Source organism: Mustela erminea, chromosome 6 (genome assembly GCF_009829155.1).
Source record: "Mustela erminea isolate mMusErm1 chromosome 6, mMusErm1.Pri, whole genome shotgun sequence".
NCBI lineage: Eukaryota > Metazoa > Chordata > Mammalia > Carnivora > Mustelidae > Mustela > Mustela erminea.
Window position 1 is genome coordinate 15239447 of NC_045619.1, and position 15976 is coordinate 15255422.

Here is a 15976-nt window from a genome sequence, read left to right on the forward strand (position 1 = left end):
AATCACAATTCGTTGAAACACAATGCTTTCCCCACAAACTTTCTTTTAAAAATTTTTGCAAACATCTGTAGTTCCTTATCTAGACTTAAAAATGTTTCACTTCTGACTTAAGCATTTGGAAACTGTTATTAAATATCACAGATTCACTGGGGATGAAAACAAATAAAACAAAAGAACCCTACCATAGAATTACTTTCTACAACTGTATAAACCATTTTGAAATGTTAGGATTTTTTTTTTCAACACATAAGGCGATAGGCACTGAAGTCCACTGATAGTATGATTCTCTAAATCCACCATAGAGACCACACTGAAAAGTTTAAAACGATGCATTTCATTACAAAGGAATGTTTCCCTTTAAATTCATTTAAAATAAGCAGTTTCTAGGAATCTGGTAAATTTAAGAAACCAAATGTAGAGTTTGATTCAACAAATATTTGGAGGTTTTAGGCTTTTCAAGGAAAGTTCCCATTTTCACTTTTCTTATTAAACAACTGGGTTTCCAAACAACTACAAAATTAATTTTCTGGCTCACTGTGTTTGAGCTATTCTTTTTAAGTAAGGAAGGCCCGCTTTTTGAGCTCTGTCACTTCTCTGACAGTTTTATTTGTGGTAGAAGAGTGTATGAAATTCTCCAGCTACCAGGAAGTCAGTGACTATGCACAGATCCGCACAATGGTGTTTGCATTCCTACTCCAGGGGGTAGAAATACTGTGTATATTACTCTCCCCTTTTCAGCTTCCTAGAGATCATTAATCACTGGGACATGACATCCTCCTACTCATGCTCCCAGCCCCCTCCTGATATGCAGATTCAAAAGCAATGCCTATTTAGAACTCCTTAATGCCCTGATTAAAGCCTTGTTAGTTGTGGGGGAGGGGAAGCAATCTAAAAATCAGTCCTGTATCAACCACTGGACTAAACATAGTTTAATGCCAAATGACAATGAGGGACATGATAATGGTACACGGAGACCTACAGCCATTTACAAATCTTCCTGGTTCAAATGTATCTTCTTTATTTGGGTCTCGCATATCTTTTCTTTATGGCTGAAAACTTACTTAAATGAACCTTCAGACCTCCAAAAGACTTCCTCCAAAAGATGTAAATTCCTAACTTTAGCTTGATTCAGTAATTATTTATTACTTGTGTCAGGCATTGTTTTATGAAGAAAAGAGACAAATCCCTGCCTTTGGGGAGCTTATTTTCCAGCATGGAGAGGACAGTCAATGAAAAGTAAACAAAAGAAATAAGATAACTAAATAGCATGATAGAAGGTGATAAGCAGCCTGGCAGAGAAACCCAGGAAAGTAAGATAGAACAGGGGGGTTATAATTTTGAATAGCGTGATTAGGCTAGACCTCACTAAAATGGTGTCATTTAAGCAAAGAAATGAAGTGAGGTAGGGAGCCATGTCACAATGTGGGGAAAGAACATTTCAGACAGAAAAGCGAGAGCAAAGGCTCCAAGGTAGAAGCAGTGGCATAAATGAAGAACTGTGAAGTTGGTGTTGCCAAACCACTATATATATAGGAAAAGGAGTAGGATAGGAGATCAGGTATGGTCAGATTGGTCTTGCAGGCACTTAAAATTTAATTTTATGCTCAGTGAAGTGGGAGCTACTGTAGGGTCTTTCATGGTGATATACTCTGATTTACCTAAAAAGGGTCATTCTGACTACTGCATTGAGAAAAGAATGGCAGGACATCAAAGGTGAGAAGAATCAGGGTATCACTATAAAATTCAGGTGACTGAATATGATGATAATAGTGAAGCGGTTATATCTGGATACATTTTGAAAGACATTGACAGGCCAGTTGTGAAGTGTGAGAATCCAAGTTCAAGCCTTAGCAAGTGGAAAGTTGGAGTTGCCATAAACTGAAACGGAAAACACTGCAGGAGAAGCAGCTTTTCAGGAGAAGACTAAGAATTTAATTTTGGATATGTTAAATTTGGGATATCTATTAGACTTCCAAGGGGAGATGTTAATAGGAAATTAGTGGCAAGAGTCAAGTTTGGAGAGGGAGATCTGGATTAGAGATAGAAGCTGAGGGACCATTAGCAGATACATCTATCTGAATGTATCTGTATTTGTCTGAAGACAAAAGGTTGATTAAATTAGGGAGGGAATGCATGTGAACTAAAAAACTGTGAAGGTTGAACCTGGGGCACTCTATTGCCTAGAAGCTGAGGAACTGAGGAAAAAATTACAACTAGTGAGGTAGAAGGAAAACCAGGATAGTATGGTATCCTGGAAGAAAGTACATATGCAAAAGTGGGCTGTCAAATGATGTGGGACAGATCAAGTAAGATGACAGGAAGTGTCCACTGGGTTTTGCAAAATGGAAGTCACTAGTGTCCTTAGTAATAGGCATTCTGGTAGAGCCATGGCTCTAAAGCCCAAGTAGATAAAATTCAAGAACAGTAGAAGAACCAGATAGTTAAGAGAAGACTGGGGCCACTGCAGGTGAGAAGTGTCCAGAAAACTTTGGATAAGATATGATGTAAAGACTCCTGAATGCTGCTCTCAGCAAAGCATAGCTTTTTAACCCATAGTGACCTGGTCATTGTTCTCTACATACGCCATAGACACAAACTCTTTTCTGTGTTTGGCCCTGGGTTCTCCTGCCTAGAAGAATAGTCTCATTCTTTAAGACTAGCTTAAACCTCACTTCATTCTCAACAAATACTTAATATGCCTTGTGCTAGGCCCTAAGTATACCGTGTAAAGCAAAGGACAAGGCAGGGAGCGGCCCTGATAGACAATGAGACCAGAAAAGTACATGTATGTCTGTGGGGAGTGGGGTAGGAGTATTATAAAGGGGGCTGCCATGATAAGATGTAGGTTATAGCCAGATGGGTTACTGACGACCTTAAACCAGAGTTATTCTGGCAAAGAAAAAGGTACAGAAGCCAGGGAAACATAGACTTCCCTGATAAGGAGGCAGATTATTAATAAAAGCAAAATGACAACACAAGTTTGCTCCTGAACATAAAGAGAGAGGGGAGCCAACGAGGATTCTAAGCAGAGATCTTCTTTTTTGAGAAACAACTCTAAATGCAGTGGAGAGGATGGATCAAACTGTTGGGTTAGGTAAAACTGTCCCACAGATCAGAGCAGCCTGAGTTTAGAAGTAGAAAAAGAAGGTGGTCTGACAGATCTGGGGTTGGGTGCTTCAAGACTAGCAAGACATGACAATGAAGGCATACAGATAGGTTGAAATGATAAACCAATGCTTTAGAACAGAAAGGAAAGAAGGTAAATCCATAGAGGGCTCATAGGTAGGAGAAAGGGGAATCACCAGGAGACCAGAGGTCTGGATGAGAACAGCTATAGATAGTATGAGTAAGGAAAACTTTACTCATCATGTTAGACCACAGTGAGCTAGTCTTTTAAATTCTATTAGCAATTATTATTTTTTAAAAAGATTTTATTTATTTATTTGACAGAGAGATCACATGTAGGCAGAGAGGCAGGCAGAAAGAAAGGGGGAAGCAGGCTCCCCATTGAGCAGAGAGCTCAATGCGGGGCTCGATTCCAAGACTCTGAGATCATGGCCTGAGTCGAAGGCAGAGGCTCAACCCACTGAGCCACCAGGTGTCCCTCAGGTGCCCCTCTATTAGCAATTATTATTTGGATAATTAAGTCACTGGGAAACTACTCTAAAACTATCTTGTGATAGCTCTTCTATTATGGTCTTGAATTATTTTAACTTTTCATAATATTTATGCCTTGTCTCCTCATTTAGACTTTACGTTTCTCTAGAGTATGCACTGTGGATATCTCTTCACCTAGAAGAAAGGGGGAAGCAGTATAAACAGTATAAACTGTTTTTGGCAGTTTATACATAAGTTTACTGATTATGGACAAGAGGGTTGAAAATACTTTCAGGAAGATAACAGAGATGAACTGAATTAGGATGTCCTTTAATGTATCAAAAAAGATGACTCGGTTATTCACAGTAAGAATCAGGTTAAGGAGCTAGGAGCTTTAATGATAACAAAAAAATAAAATAAGAACCCCCTTCTGCAATCTCTCCAAAGTAAACTCTCTTGTTTTCTGTATATCTGCATAAGCTTGTCCATGTCTTACATAACACTCATCAAAATAACTGTACTTATTTACTTACATGTCTGTTTTACCCCCTAGCTGGTAAACCCTAGAGAATACAGATTATACTATATTCATCTTTGTTGTCCTTAAGTTCCACATAGTGCCTAGCATATAGTAAGTGCTCAGTTAATAAGTAGAAGCCAAAATGATATCATCTAATTTTCAAACTTCTAACAAAATTTTTTTTATTGAAGTACAGTTGATATACAATGTTATATTAATTTCGTTGTACAACATAGTGATTCAACAATTCTATACATTACTCAATCTCAGTGTTCACCACAATAGGTGTAGTTACCACCTGTCATTAAACAACATTATTACAATATTACTGACTTTATTCCCTATATTGTACTTCTCATTTCTGGACTTATTTATTTTAAACTAGAAGTTTGTACCTTTCAATCCCCCTTCACCTGTTTTAACTGTTCCCCCATCTCCTCTCCCCTCAATTTTCAAACATTAATTAAAAGTTGGTCATGTGTAAGACATATGCCTAGCTAATGCTGTGGTGGTAATCATTTCACAATATGTAAATCTATCAAATCAACAACATTGTATACCTTAAACTGAAACAATGTGATATGTCCACTGAATCTCAGTAAAGCCGGAAAAAAGACATTGCTTAGGATTGTAATGAGGTATCATTAGGTACTAAATTGTCCCCAGTATATGAGATAAATTAGTCTAAGCAAAGAAACAACAAAAAAGGCAGGGAGGTAAGTACTTTTTAAAGACACACAGGTTCTTTGAGTGTGGGGGAAAAAAAAGAGAGAAAGCATTTTGTAGATGCCAGTGTGCTAAGTGAAAGAAATGAGTTGAGAGGCTAAAATAAATTAATCAGATCTGGTCCTCCACTCTTCTCTCCTCTCTAGCATTTAGGCCATTCCCATTTCCCTCTTCTCTCTAAAATAAAACAAGACCACAACCACATCCACATGCAACTGTTTTTGGCAGTTTATACATAAGTTTACTGATTATGGACAAGAGGGTTGAAAATACTTTCAGGAAGATAATAGAGATGAACTCAATTAGGATGTCCTTTAATGTATCAAAAAAGATGACTCAAACCAACAATTTACTTGTTACTTTAAGTATAGACAAAAGGAAATGAAATAAGTAGATTTTAAAAACTATCTAAGATGCTGATTAGTGGAAATAAAGGTGAAGGTCAACTTCTATGTGAGCTAACTCATTTTATCTCTTATCTCCCTGTCCTCTTGATTGCTCTGCGGGTGGGGAAAAAAAGGAGACCGCACATCAGAAAAAGCTGTTGCCTAGCCTTGTTTCTACTCACTTGTCTCCTGGAGGAGCCTAGTAGACTCCTGGCATGCACGTATCCTAGAACATCCCTGGCTTGAGAAAAACAGATGAATGGAAAATAGATTTCTCTACATGATCATAGGATATACATAAAAATCCTAACAAAATATCAAAATCAAAAACAACTTTTAAAAATATATCTGGAATTAAGTATTGGACCTAAAAGCCAGTGTGCTTATTGTAATAATAGTAAAAGAAGTGGCAGTGGTAGCAGTGTGACAGCAGAGGTGACAGCAGTTCGCACACTTGCTGAGTGCTTCCTCAGTGCAGGGACAGATTGCTTTATTAATTTCTCATTTAATTGTTACCACAACTCTTTGAGTTTTAATGCATAATCATACACTATCCAGGTTTACCTATTTTGTTACATTTTTCCTTAACATGTCAAAAAGAAAAAATAAACTTACAAAATAACTTAAAAAAAAATGGAACAAATTGTTACTTTGAAAAACATTCCGATTTTTTTTTGTTTTAACTTTGCCTTAAACACACACATGATTTTCTGTAGAAATACTGAAGTATAAATATGCAGAATTTAGTGGGTATTACACTATAAATAAATACGCAGAATTTAGGGGGTATTAAAATCCTAGTAAGTTTCCTAATATAGCCCTTTGAGGTTAATGCAGTTTTCTCCGTATTTAAATGGCTTAGCCTAGAGTCACTACTCTCAAATGATACTAATCACTTTAATTCCGATTAAAGGGACAGGCAGGGCCATTCCAGATAAACTGTCAAGTCAGCAGCAACTTTGGTCTCCTAGGAAAGGCTTTGAGCTATACTCCTATATCCTGTTTATGGCTCTAGGGAAATCTTATTTACAGTGTAGCTAATAGATATTTTATCAGAACAAGTTTTAAGATAAAAGTAAATTTAAAGTAAAATGTCTTTAAAAAGAATATTTAAAGTAAATATTATCAGAAAGAAAATAAAGAAATCTGATTACTTTTTTAAAAATCTGGTTCTTAAAACCTCTCCTCTTGCTCTTTTTTTGATAAATACTGGGTGCTGTGTTAAAATATTAAATTTATCAGAGAAATCCTTAGCAATGTTTTTTTGTAACCAGTGTAACAACTCCCAAAACACTTTCTCCTTATTCTTTTTTTTTCTTTTATTATGAAGACTTTATTTTTTATTTTTTTAAGATTTTATTTATTTATTTGACAGAGACACAGCGAGAGAGAGGGAACAGAAGCAGGGGGAGTGGGAGAGGGAGAAACAGGCTTCCCGTGGAGAAGGGAGCCTGATGCAGAGCTCGATCTCAGGACCCTGGGATCATGACCTGAACCGATGCTTAACGACTGAGCCACCCAGGTGCCCCTCTCCTTATATTCTTGTATGAATGCCATTTAACTTACAATAACTGATTTCCAAAAGAAAAAGCCATCAATTTACTCCTGTTCTTATTGTAAATCCATTTTTTAAAAGTTTCAGCATCTGTATTTCTAGTGTCTCAATTATGAAAAAAATTATGAGTCAGAGTGTTTAAATTGTTTTAGAGACCATGATTTATTGCACTTAACCTGATTATTTTTAAAGGCACAGTCTCAAGAAAATTAAAGGAACTTTTGATCTGTACCCGAAGGAAAAGAAATCACACTTTAATTGTGAATAAAATAATCTTTTGAATGTTTGCAGGGCAGAGTACATAAAGTAACCTAACTCTGTAAAATATCAAATAATAAATTGCTGATCATAACTAAAATAATAAGGATTTGATTGAAAAATAGTAAGGTTATGCTCCATTTTTACACTCTGTTGTGTTTCTATGAAGTTTTATTTAAGCCATATTTAAAAAAATAGAATACTGTAAATGTAGGTGCTTTCTACTATTAAAAGAGGAGTCCAAATTTATTTGTAAAGCAGAGTTAATGCCAAAGGTAATTGCAGATTTGAATTTATTTGAGTTGTTTAAAATACCCTTTGTATTTGGGGTACCTGGGTGGCTCACTTGGTTAAGCATCTCCTTTCGACTCAGGTCAGGATCCTGGAACCCTGGGATTGAGACCAGTGTGTCAGGCACCCTGCTCAGTGGGGAGTCTGTTTCTCCCTCTCCCTCTGCTTCTCCCTCTCCCATTGCCTCTCCCCTGCTCATGCTCTCTCTCTCTCCAATAAGTAAATAAAATCTTAAAAAAAATACCACTTGTATTTTTAAAGAGTAAAACACCATAAGCAGTCTTATGTTAAAATCAGAAGTGTTGTTATTGCAAGTCTGATCTAGAATAGAAAGAGGACTAGAAAAATGCATGAACTCAATTCTTACAGAATGACACATTTTAGCAGTAGTCCACCAAGAGCTCCAACAAGCAAGTCACAACACTTGAACTATTTTTTAAATATTAATACTTGAGACTGTGACCCAATTTTTATAATAAGTTTTAAAAATTTAATTAATACATATTGCTTATGATATACTTTTTGGTAACTACTCTTACAGTGAAATCAGTGAGATTATTGAGTGCAGTAATGAAAAGCAGGGTTCAAATCCAAGTCCTGTCACTTACTAGGGCTGTGTAATCTCAAAGAAATTGCTACATTTTCTCTATGCCCCAATTTCATGGCCTACTGAAAGGGAAGAATAGCAGTAACCTCATAAGATGAGTATGCTGATTAAAGTAAGTTAATCTTTATAAAGCACTTAGCATCGTGTCACACTTAGTACTCAGTAACTACTGAATTGTGCTATTATTACTGTTACTCTGGGTTTTATTGTTGAATGCAACAAATGCCAAATTCTCTTTTGTTGGACTCAATTTAATAAAATCAAAGGGAATAGAATGAAAATTTCTCATCAGGGCACAGTAATGATTTCTCAACAGTTATCAGACTTACTGTAATATTTTTACTTTCTTGTGCTTTTAACAACAAAAATTGGATGCATAAAAACAAGAATTGATGATATTCTTCATTGAGATATCAACACAGAGGTTACCCACCTGTGCAGCTCTTCTGTTTTGTCTTCGGTTGGACCTACGATTAGTAAACAATGGCGAAGGACAGCTGCCATGACACGGAACTGATGAGAATCACTCTACAGCAAATAAAAAAGACAAGAGGAAAAATTTGGGATTGAATGCCTTAACGAAGGAGCTTGGTGTATTACTACCTTCCTCGGAGTTATCTTCTGGCCCACCTGCCTCCCCCCCACAACAGTCAGTCATTCTTATACCATACATAATAGAAGTCAGGTTACTGTAGAAAAAGTTCTCAGTACTAAGTGAATAGTTACTGTCTCATATGAAGAGCTACAACCACCTCCAGAAATGGCTGAAAGCAGACGGTACTGGTCTAGCTGCTCCCTTAGGGCATGCTGGGCACAGAGATGCATGATCAACATCCATGCATGTCCCACTCTGTTTTACAGTAAGATTCAATTCACCTAATGATCTTTGCCATTTCCAGAAAGCCTAGATTCTTTTGATAGTATACTGTTCCAGTCTGCTAATTGTTAGAAAAGTTTAAATAGATATAATGCTATCAGATATTTTAAGAGTGGGTTATATATCCTTAATGCCTCATTTCTTGATTTTCAAAAGCAATTAAGTTAAAATCTATAATTTATCAACTTTATTTTAATGCGTCTTCTTAATCTCCTAGCTTCCCCAAATCTTGCTAATTCCTCCCAAATTACTGGCAAGTGATGAAAAACAAGTGATCTGAGTTTAATCTCCTATTTTCCCAATGTTTACTCACCCATTGGTATTATTTTTTTTTTTTTAAAGATTTTATTTATTTATTTGACAGAGAGAGATCATAAGTAGGCAGAGAGGCAGGCAGAGAGAGAGAGGAGGAAGCAGGCTCCCTGCTGAGCAGAGAGCCCGATGCGGGACTCGATCCCAGGACCCTGAGATCATGACCTGAGCCGAAGGCAGCGGCTTAACCCACTGAGCCACCCAGGCGCCCACCCATTGGTATTAAAGACACATAGAGAGTCAGAGAGAAAAAGGCAAGCAGTAGGAAATAAGCTAAGTTATGAGTAATCACTTAGTTTACCCCCTCTTTTTTAGTGAGCTCTTGGGCCACTACAATTTCTTTAGTCACCTGTATCAAAGTCATCTCTCTCTTTGTCCAGATTTTTAATAATTAGAAGACAGGGGCTGCCTGGGTGGCTCAGTGGGCTGGGCCTCTGCCTTCAGTTCAGGTCATGATCTCAGGGTCCTAGGATCGAGTCCCGCATCGGGCTCTCTGCTAGGCAGGGAGCCTGCTTCCTCCTCCCTCTCTCTCTCTGCTTGACTGTCTGCCTACTTGTGATCTCTCTGTGTCAAATAAATAAAATCTTTAAAAAAAATAGTAATTAGAAGACAGATAAAATGAGTGATAATTATAAGAGATCCTGTGTATGCTATACTTCAGGAAGTAACCAATTACTTCAAAAACTATTTAAAAATTCAAAAAAATTTATAAAAAATTTTAAAACTTTAGTATATATTGATCTCATGTCTATGTAAAGTGAAATATACTCACATTATTATACACATATTCATATATGTTCTTATATTCACATATAGGTGAGAAGATGTGTCTTAAAAAATCTAACAAACAAGAGAGCACAATTTCATTACTCATAATGCAGAGGACAGAATTTTAAGCATAAAATTATTATATGTTTATTTGAAGAGAGGAAGGCCTCAGTGGCACAACGGAAAAAGCACTGCATTTGGGAGTCTAGTGGCTAAATTGTGACCTTAAACAAGTCATATAGCTTCTCTGAGCCAAAGTTTCCCCACAGGCATCTCCACACGTATGTGACTGGTAGGGTCATAAAAGAATTAAAGAGGATGATACACAAGGAAGTGCTTAGCACTTGCAATGGAACATTTGAAGATGAGGGGAATAATGAGGGAGAAAGGAAACAGAAGACAGAGCTGAAATGAGTGATAATGAAATAATCGTGTGCTGGGGAAGGAAGAAAGAAAAGGGGAGGAGGAATCCGTGGAATGTCAGAGACCTGAAGACTGGCAGGGTTGACCCAGAGACTGTCCCATTCGCCATCCATTTTCAAACGCCTGAAACAAAATTCTCTAATATGTAAATACACATTTACTTACCCCAAATTACATGAAGCACATTGAAACACATGTGAAATTCTTCCAGATAACTTGTTTTTGTTTTTGTTTTGTTTTTTACGATTTATCCGTTTATTTTAGAAAGACAGAGAACAAGTGTGAGCAGTGAGCAGGGACAGAGGGAGAGAGAAACTCTGACTCCACACCTAGCCAGAACCCCACATAGGGCCCGTGACCCTGAGATCATAACCCTAGTCAAAACCAAGGGTCTGATGCCCAACTGTCTGTGCCATCCAGGTACTCCTTCCATTTCCTAACTCTTAATTAGATGTTTTCCTTGGTTTTGAAAATTAAGTGGGAATGCACTTCCTTTAAAAAGAGTTTTAAGATTTTCCTTAGGCACGTGAGTTAGGCAGTCAGTTAAGTGTATGACTCTTGATTTCAGCTCAGGTTATGATCTCAGGGTCAGGAGACTGAGACCTGCGTCGGGTTCCATGCTGAACGAGGAGTCGGCTTGGGATTCTCTCTCTCTCCCCCTTCCCACCCCCACACACTTGCTCATGCATGCTGTCTCTCAAAACAAAAACCAACACTAGATTTTGCTTTATTCTAGGTTATCACAGTTGCTCTCTTCTCACACTGATGTTGATAAGCTTCTTGCAAAACTATCCACTTTGGTCTTTTTACTTGCAACTGTAAACCAAAATCCTACTTCTTTCCATCCCATTTCCTTGTGTCCCAACTTGTATAACACCAATTCCCAAGTTGTACCTATGTCTGCAATGCCCTTTTACCATAAATCCACTAAATTCTCTTTATTTCTGTACCCAAAGCAACTGGTGAAATCCATGGATTGTTTCCCCCACTCCTGGCATCACCAATTCTTTTTCATCTCCTAGGTCTCAGCTAAAACATTTTATCAGAGAAGCCTCTTCCTTGTCCACTTAATCTAAGTAGGCTTCTTCCTTCATTATTTTCTATCACTATCTCATTATGATTCCTTTCATAAAATCATAATTTGTAATGCCACACTTGCATTTCCATTGCTTTCGCCACTAATCTGGTAACTTTAGAAGTTTAGAGTACATATGTTAAATAGGTGTTCAATATTTATTTATTTAGACAGGGAGAGAGAGAGGAAAGAGAGAGAGGCAGAGGGAGAGGAAGAAAGAGAATCCCAAGTAGGTTCCACACCCAGTGTGAAGCCCATGTAGGGCTCAATCCTACTGTTCCGAGACCATGATCAGACCGAAACCAAGATTTCGATGCTCAACTGACTGAGCCACCCAGGTGCCCCAATATTCAATAATTTTTAATGTAAATTATAAGTAAAACAAAAAAGAGATGCAGTCATCAGTGGGCAGCTAGATAAATTTTCACAAAATGAGCACATCCATATAACCAACACAAAAATGATCCAATGTCAAGATCAAGAACTGCAGAATTCCCCTCATGGCCTCTTCAGATGACAGTCGCCTGTTCTTCAAGGGTAATTCTAGTTTCTAACATTACAGATGATTTTTGTTGTCACTCAAGTTTGCTTGAATGGAATCATAAAACTTAGGCCCTTTTGTGTCTGGTTGTGAAATTCGTCCAGGTTGATATGTGTAGCTAGTCTACGCATTTTCATCACTTGTGTTCATTTTCATCACTTGAGAGTAGTGCTATTTGAGGTGCAGTCTGTGGACCAGTGTCGATCCACACCCTGTTTGCCACTGACCTGCAGGGCCCCCTGTGCAAAAAGTATGCATGAGCATTTAGAGACTTTTCCACTTTGACAATGTATATAATATTGTGTTATACAAGAGTTTTATTCTGATAGCTAGGGCAAAAAAGAATCGGGTCCTTCACCACAGTTAAAGAAAGCACTGCTGAATGCAGTGAATATATTACACTTTACTTACCTATCCTACTCTGGATGGACACTTGGGATTGTTTCCAGTTTGGGGCTATATTGACGGGTACTTCTGTGAATATAATTTCTTTCTTTTTTTTTTTTTCTAAAGATTTTATTTATTTACTTGACAGAGAGAGATCACAAGTAGGCAGAGAGGCAGGCAGAGAGAGAGAGGAGGAAGCAGGCTCCCTACCGAGCAGAGAGCCCGAGGTGGGACTCGACCCCAGGACCCTGAGATCATGACCTGAGCCGAAGGCAGCGGCTTAACCCACTGAGCCACCCAGGCACCCTGTGAATATAATTTCTTACGCCTCATATGCTGTGTCAAGCTTTAGAGTATACTGCCAAATAGTGTTTCAAAGTGTTTATACCAATTTACACTCCTAATAGTTACTCTACAGTTGTGGCAACACTTGGTATTGTCAGAGTTATAAAATTTAGTCATTCTTTTGGGTGTGCAGTGGTCTCTTATTACGCATTTTCCTGATGACTAATGAAGTTTCATATGACTACTGGTCATTTGGATACCTCTTTTGTCAAGTGCCTGTTCAAGCCTTTTTGCTGATTTTTTTTTATTGGGTTGGCTCTGTATGGATTTGTAAGGCTTTTTAATGTATTCTGTATAGAGTTCTTTATAGATGTGTTGCAAATAACTCCTCTGTTTTGGTGGCCTGCTTTTTTACTTTCTTCTCTTGATGAGCTCATTTTAATGAAGATCAATTTGTCAACTTTTCCTTTAAAATTTGATTTTTGTCAGTTTTAGAAATCTTTGCCTACTTAAGAAATGTTTGATAGATAAAGTCATGAAGATAATCTGTTTCCTTCTTAAAGCTTTATTATTTTACCTTTCATATTTAGGCCCTTATCTATCTCAAATTAATTTTTGTGTATGGCATAAGGTAAGGATTCAAATTAGTTTTTCTTCCATAAAGAAGAATACAATTGATCCAGTACAACTTATTAAAAAGTCTACTCTTTCCCCACTGCACTTCAACATTACCTGTATCATAAATGAGTTGACTATATATGTGTAGGTTTATTTCTAGACTCTATTCCATTAGTCTGTCTCAGTCAAAGTTTGCTGAATGAATGCTACCATTTAAGAAGTATTATTTAACAAAGGTTAGAGTAGATATTATTTTCTAGTATTGGCTATTCTGCTGTATGACTTTCCATAAGTAATTTAAACTCTGAACTTTCATGTCCTTTTTTTATCAAATGGGGTTAATGCTCTTTTGTCACAAAGATGCTGGATAGATTAAATATAACTATTCTTTATAAAATATTACACAAATACAGTTTATATAACTATAACTTACTTGCTTCATCTTAGTTTTGATATCTTTAAGATATCTATATTCTCTCCTCTGAAATCATATCTTTCAGATATCAATATTCTGTCTTCTGAGATCTTTCTCTCCAAAGATTGAGAAGAAAAAAAGCCACGAGGGATGAAGGGAGGAGGAAGAGACAGAAAGCAAACAGGCTTGCTGTGATAGTGGAAATCAAAATAAAGTAACACTCAATTAAAAGGGAGATAAAAACTCAGGAAAGTCTCTGGGATCTCTTTATATAGTCCTTACTTCTTAATTACAAATTCTATTACTATCCTGCTGCCTTTTTTCTCCTGTGCAAACTGTGGAAGATTTCACTTTTGTTTGGTAAAGGTATGGACTTCCTCATATCTTTCCATTCAAAGTGTCAAGTGATCTAATCAATGCCTGTGAAAGTCTGAAGGGAGAAAACTGCACACCAAGTCCTAATATTGTATTGTTAACCCAGGACAGTTCTAAGTTCTAGTTTCTTCAAGAAGGTTTAGGAATGTGTGAAAATTTGATTTCTTCAAGAAGGTTTAGGAATGTGTGAAAATTTGGTTTCAATTCCATAAAAAGTGAAAGGCATTCAGACACAGACATACATACACACAGAAGTATACACAAATTTACCTAGAAATAAAGCTGTATCTCAGGTAACATTTGAGGCTGTTTTACCCTAGCCCTTCTGCTTTACCTTTACCAAGGTTATCTTTCCTGCCAAATTGTATATAATCAAAATCTCAGTCTCCTCACAGGCAAAGATAATGTATTTTACCTCTGCATCTTTTTCATTGAACATGGTGCTGGGCACAGAGTAATAATATTATGCTTTTTTGAATTAATTTATGAGGGAAGATATAAATGTTATAAAGTAGAATGCCGTAACTCTAAAAAGGCTAGAAATCTGCTGCTCTAAACAATGTTCTTAAATCTTTTAGGCTTCTAGTTAATTTTGTAATAGCTTCGACTCTTTTTTTTAAAGATTTTATTTATTTATTTGACAGCGATCACAAGTAGGCAGAGAGGCAGGCAGAGAGAGAGAGGGAAGCAGAGCAGAGAGCCGGCTGAGCAGAGAGCCTGATGTGGGGCTCGATCCCAGGACCCGGGATCATGACCTGAACCGAAGGCAGAGGCTTTAACCCACTGAGCCACCCAGGTGCCCCAGCTTTGACTTTTTAAAAAAGATTTTATTTATTTGAGAAAGAGAGAATATGAGCAGGGGTAGGGGCAGAGGAAGAAGGGGAAGCAGACTATGCAGAGTGGGGAGCCAGACATAGGGCTTGATCCCAGGATCCTGATATCATGACCTAAGCCTAAGGCAGATACTTAACCAACTTAGTTACCCGGATGCCCCAAACAGCTTTGACATTTTAAAAGGTATCATAAACTTTTCCTTCTTCCCTGCTTACTTTGGATTTTTTCTCCTATATATTTCTCTATATCACACTTAATTTTTCATTAAACAAATATTTATTGAATGTGTACTCTGTCCTGGGTTATGTTGCTTGGCAGAAAGACTATGCCAGTGAGGTCAGATAAACCCTCAAAGATCTAGAACATATGGTATTTAAAGCATCTGTGCATTACGGAGGTGAATCTTTCTTATTTTTAAACATACAGAAAATATAGAGAAGAAAAGTAAGTAATGTAACAAACAGTTGTATATCCATCTCTGTTCATATGTCTGATTTTCCTATTAGACTGTTAGTTCTTTGAGGGCAATGATACTTTCTTCATCTCGTATCTTGTATGACTAATGTAGAACTCAGCATATATTGGGCACTCAATATTTACTGAAAAGATGATTCAGCAAAAAAAACATGGCACAGCTTGAAGCTTTATTTTTATTTAATTAATATCGTGTCCTTTTCCCACATTCCCTTTCAAGTCTCTAAAATAATCATGGCACTAACCTCTTCTGTTATAATGTGACATTCCCAAATAACTCCTATGGACATTCACTGTTTTATCTGACTTAAATGCATCTTTTGACTACTCACATACTTATATTACTTCTCTGTTTGCTCTTGGTTGTCTGGCTCTACCATGTCTGTTGGTCCTTGTGTCTTCTCGTCACAATGTACTGATAACCTGGAAAGCACTGCAGAAGGGAGTGTGTGCTAAGTGAGGGATCTCTACAGTAACATGCTTAACTCCATCAACAAAGAGATTTAGCAAAGTGTTAAAGGAGGAGGAAGACAAGACCATTTCGGTTAATGTTTCTAGAACTGACTTCAAGTCCTGCTAAAGGAGCCTCTGACAATCTTAAACATTACCCATTCCCTTTAAGAAAGGGAAAGAATGAGACAGAGAGGGAAGG

The 15976-nt window shown here is 37.2% G+C and overlaps 1 protein-coding gene across 11 annotated transcripts in view; it reads right to left on the reverse strand.

Moving 5' to 3' along the window:
• RIC8B (RIC8 guanine nucleotide exchange factor B) overlaps positions 1-15976 on the reverse strand; it is a 100401-nt gene that overhangs the window by 43217 nt on the left and 41208 nt on the right. For all 11 annotated transcript variants that reach the window (XR_004286646.1, XR_004286645.1, XR_004286644.1 and 8 more), the window contains exon 4: positions 8374-8468. Coding sequence is in view for 6 of the 11 variants with exons in the window: in XM_032346498.1 (XP_032202389.1) it covers positions 8374-8468 (95 nt within the window). In the remaining 5 variants the exon portion in view is untranslated. The remainder of the gene's footprint in view (positions 1-8373; positions 8469-15976) is intronic.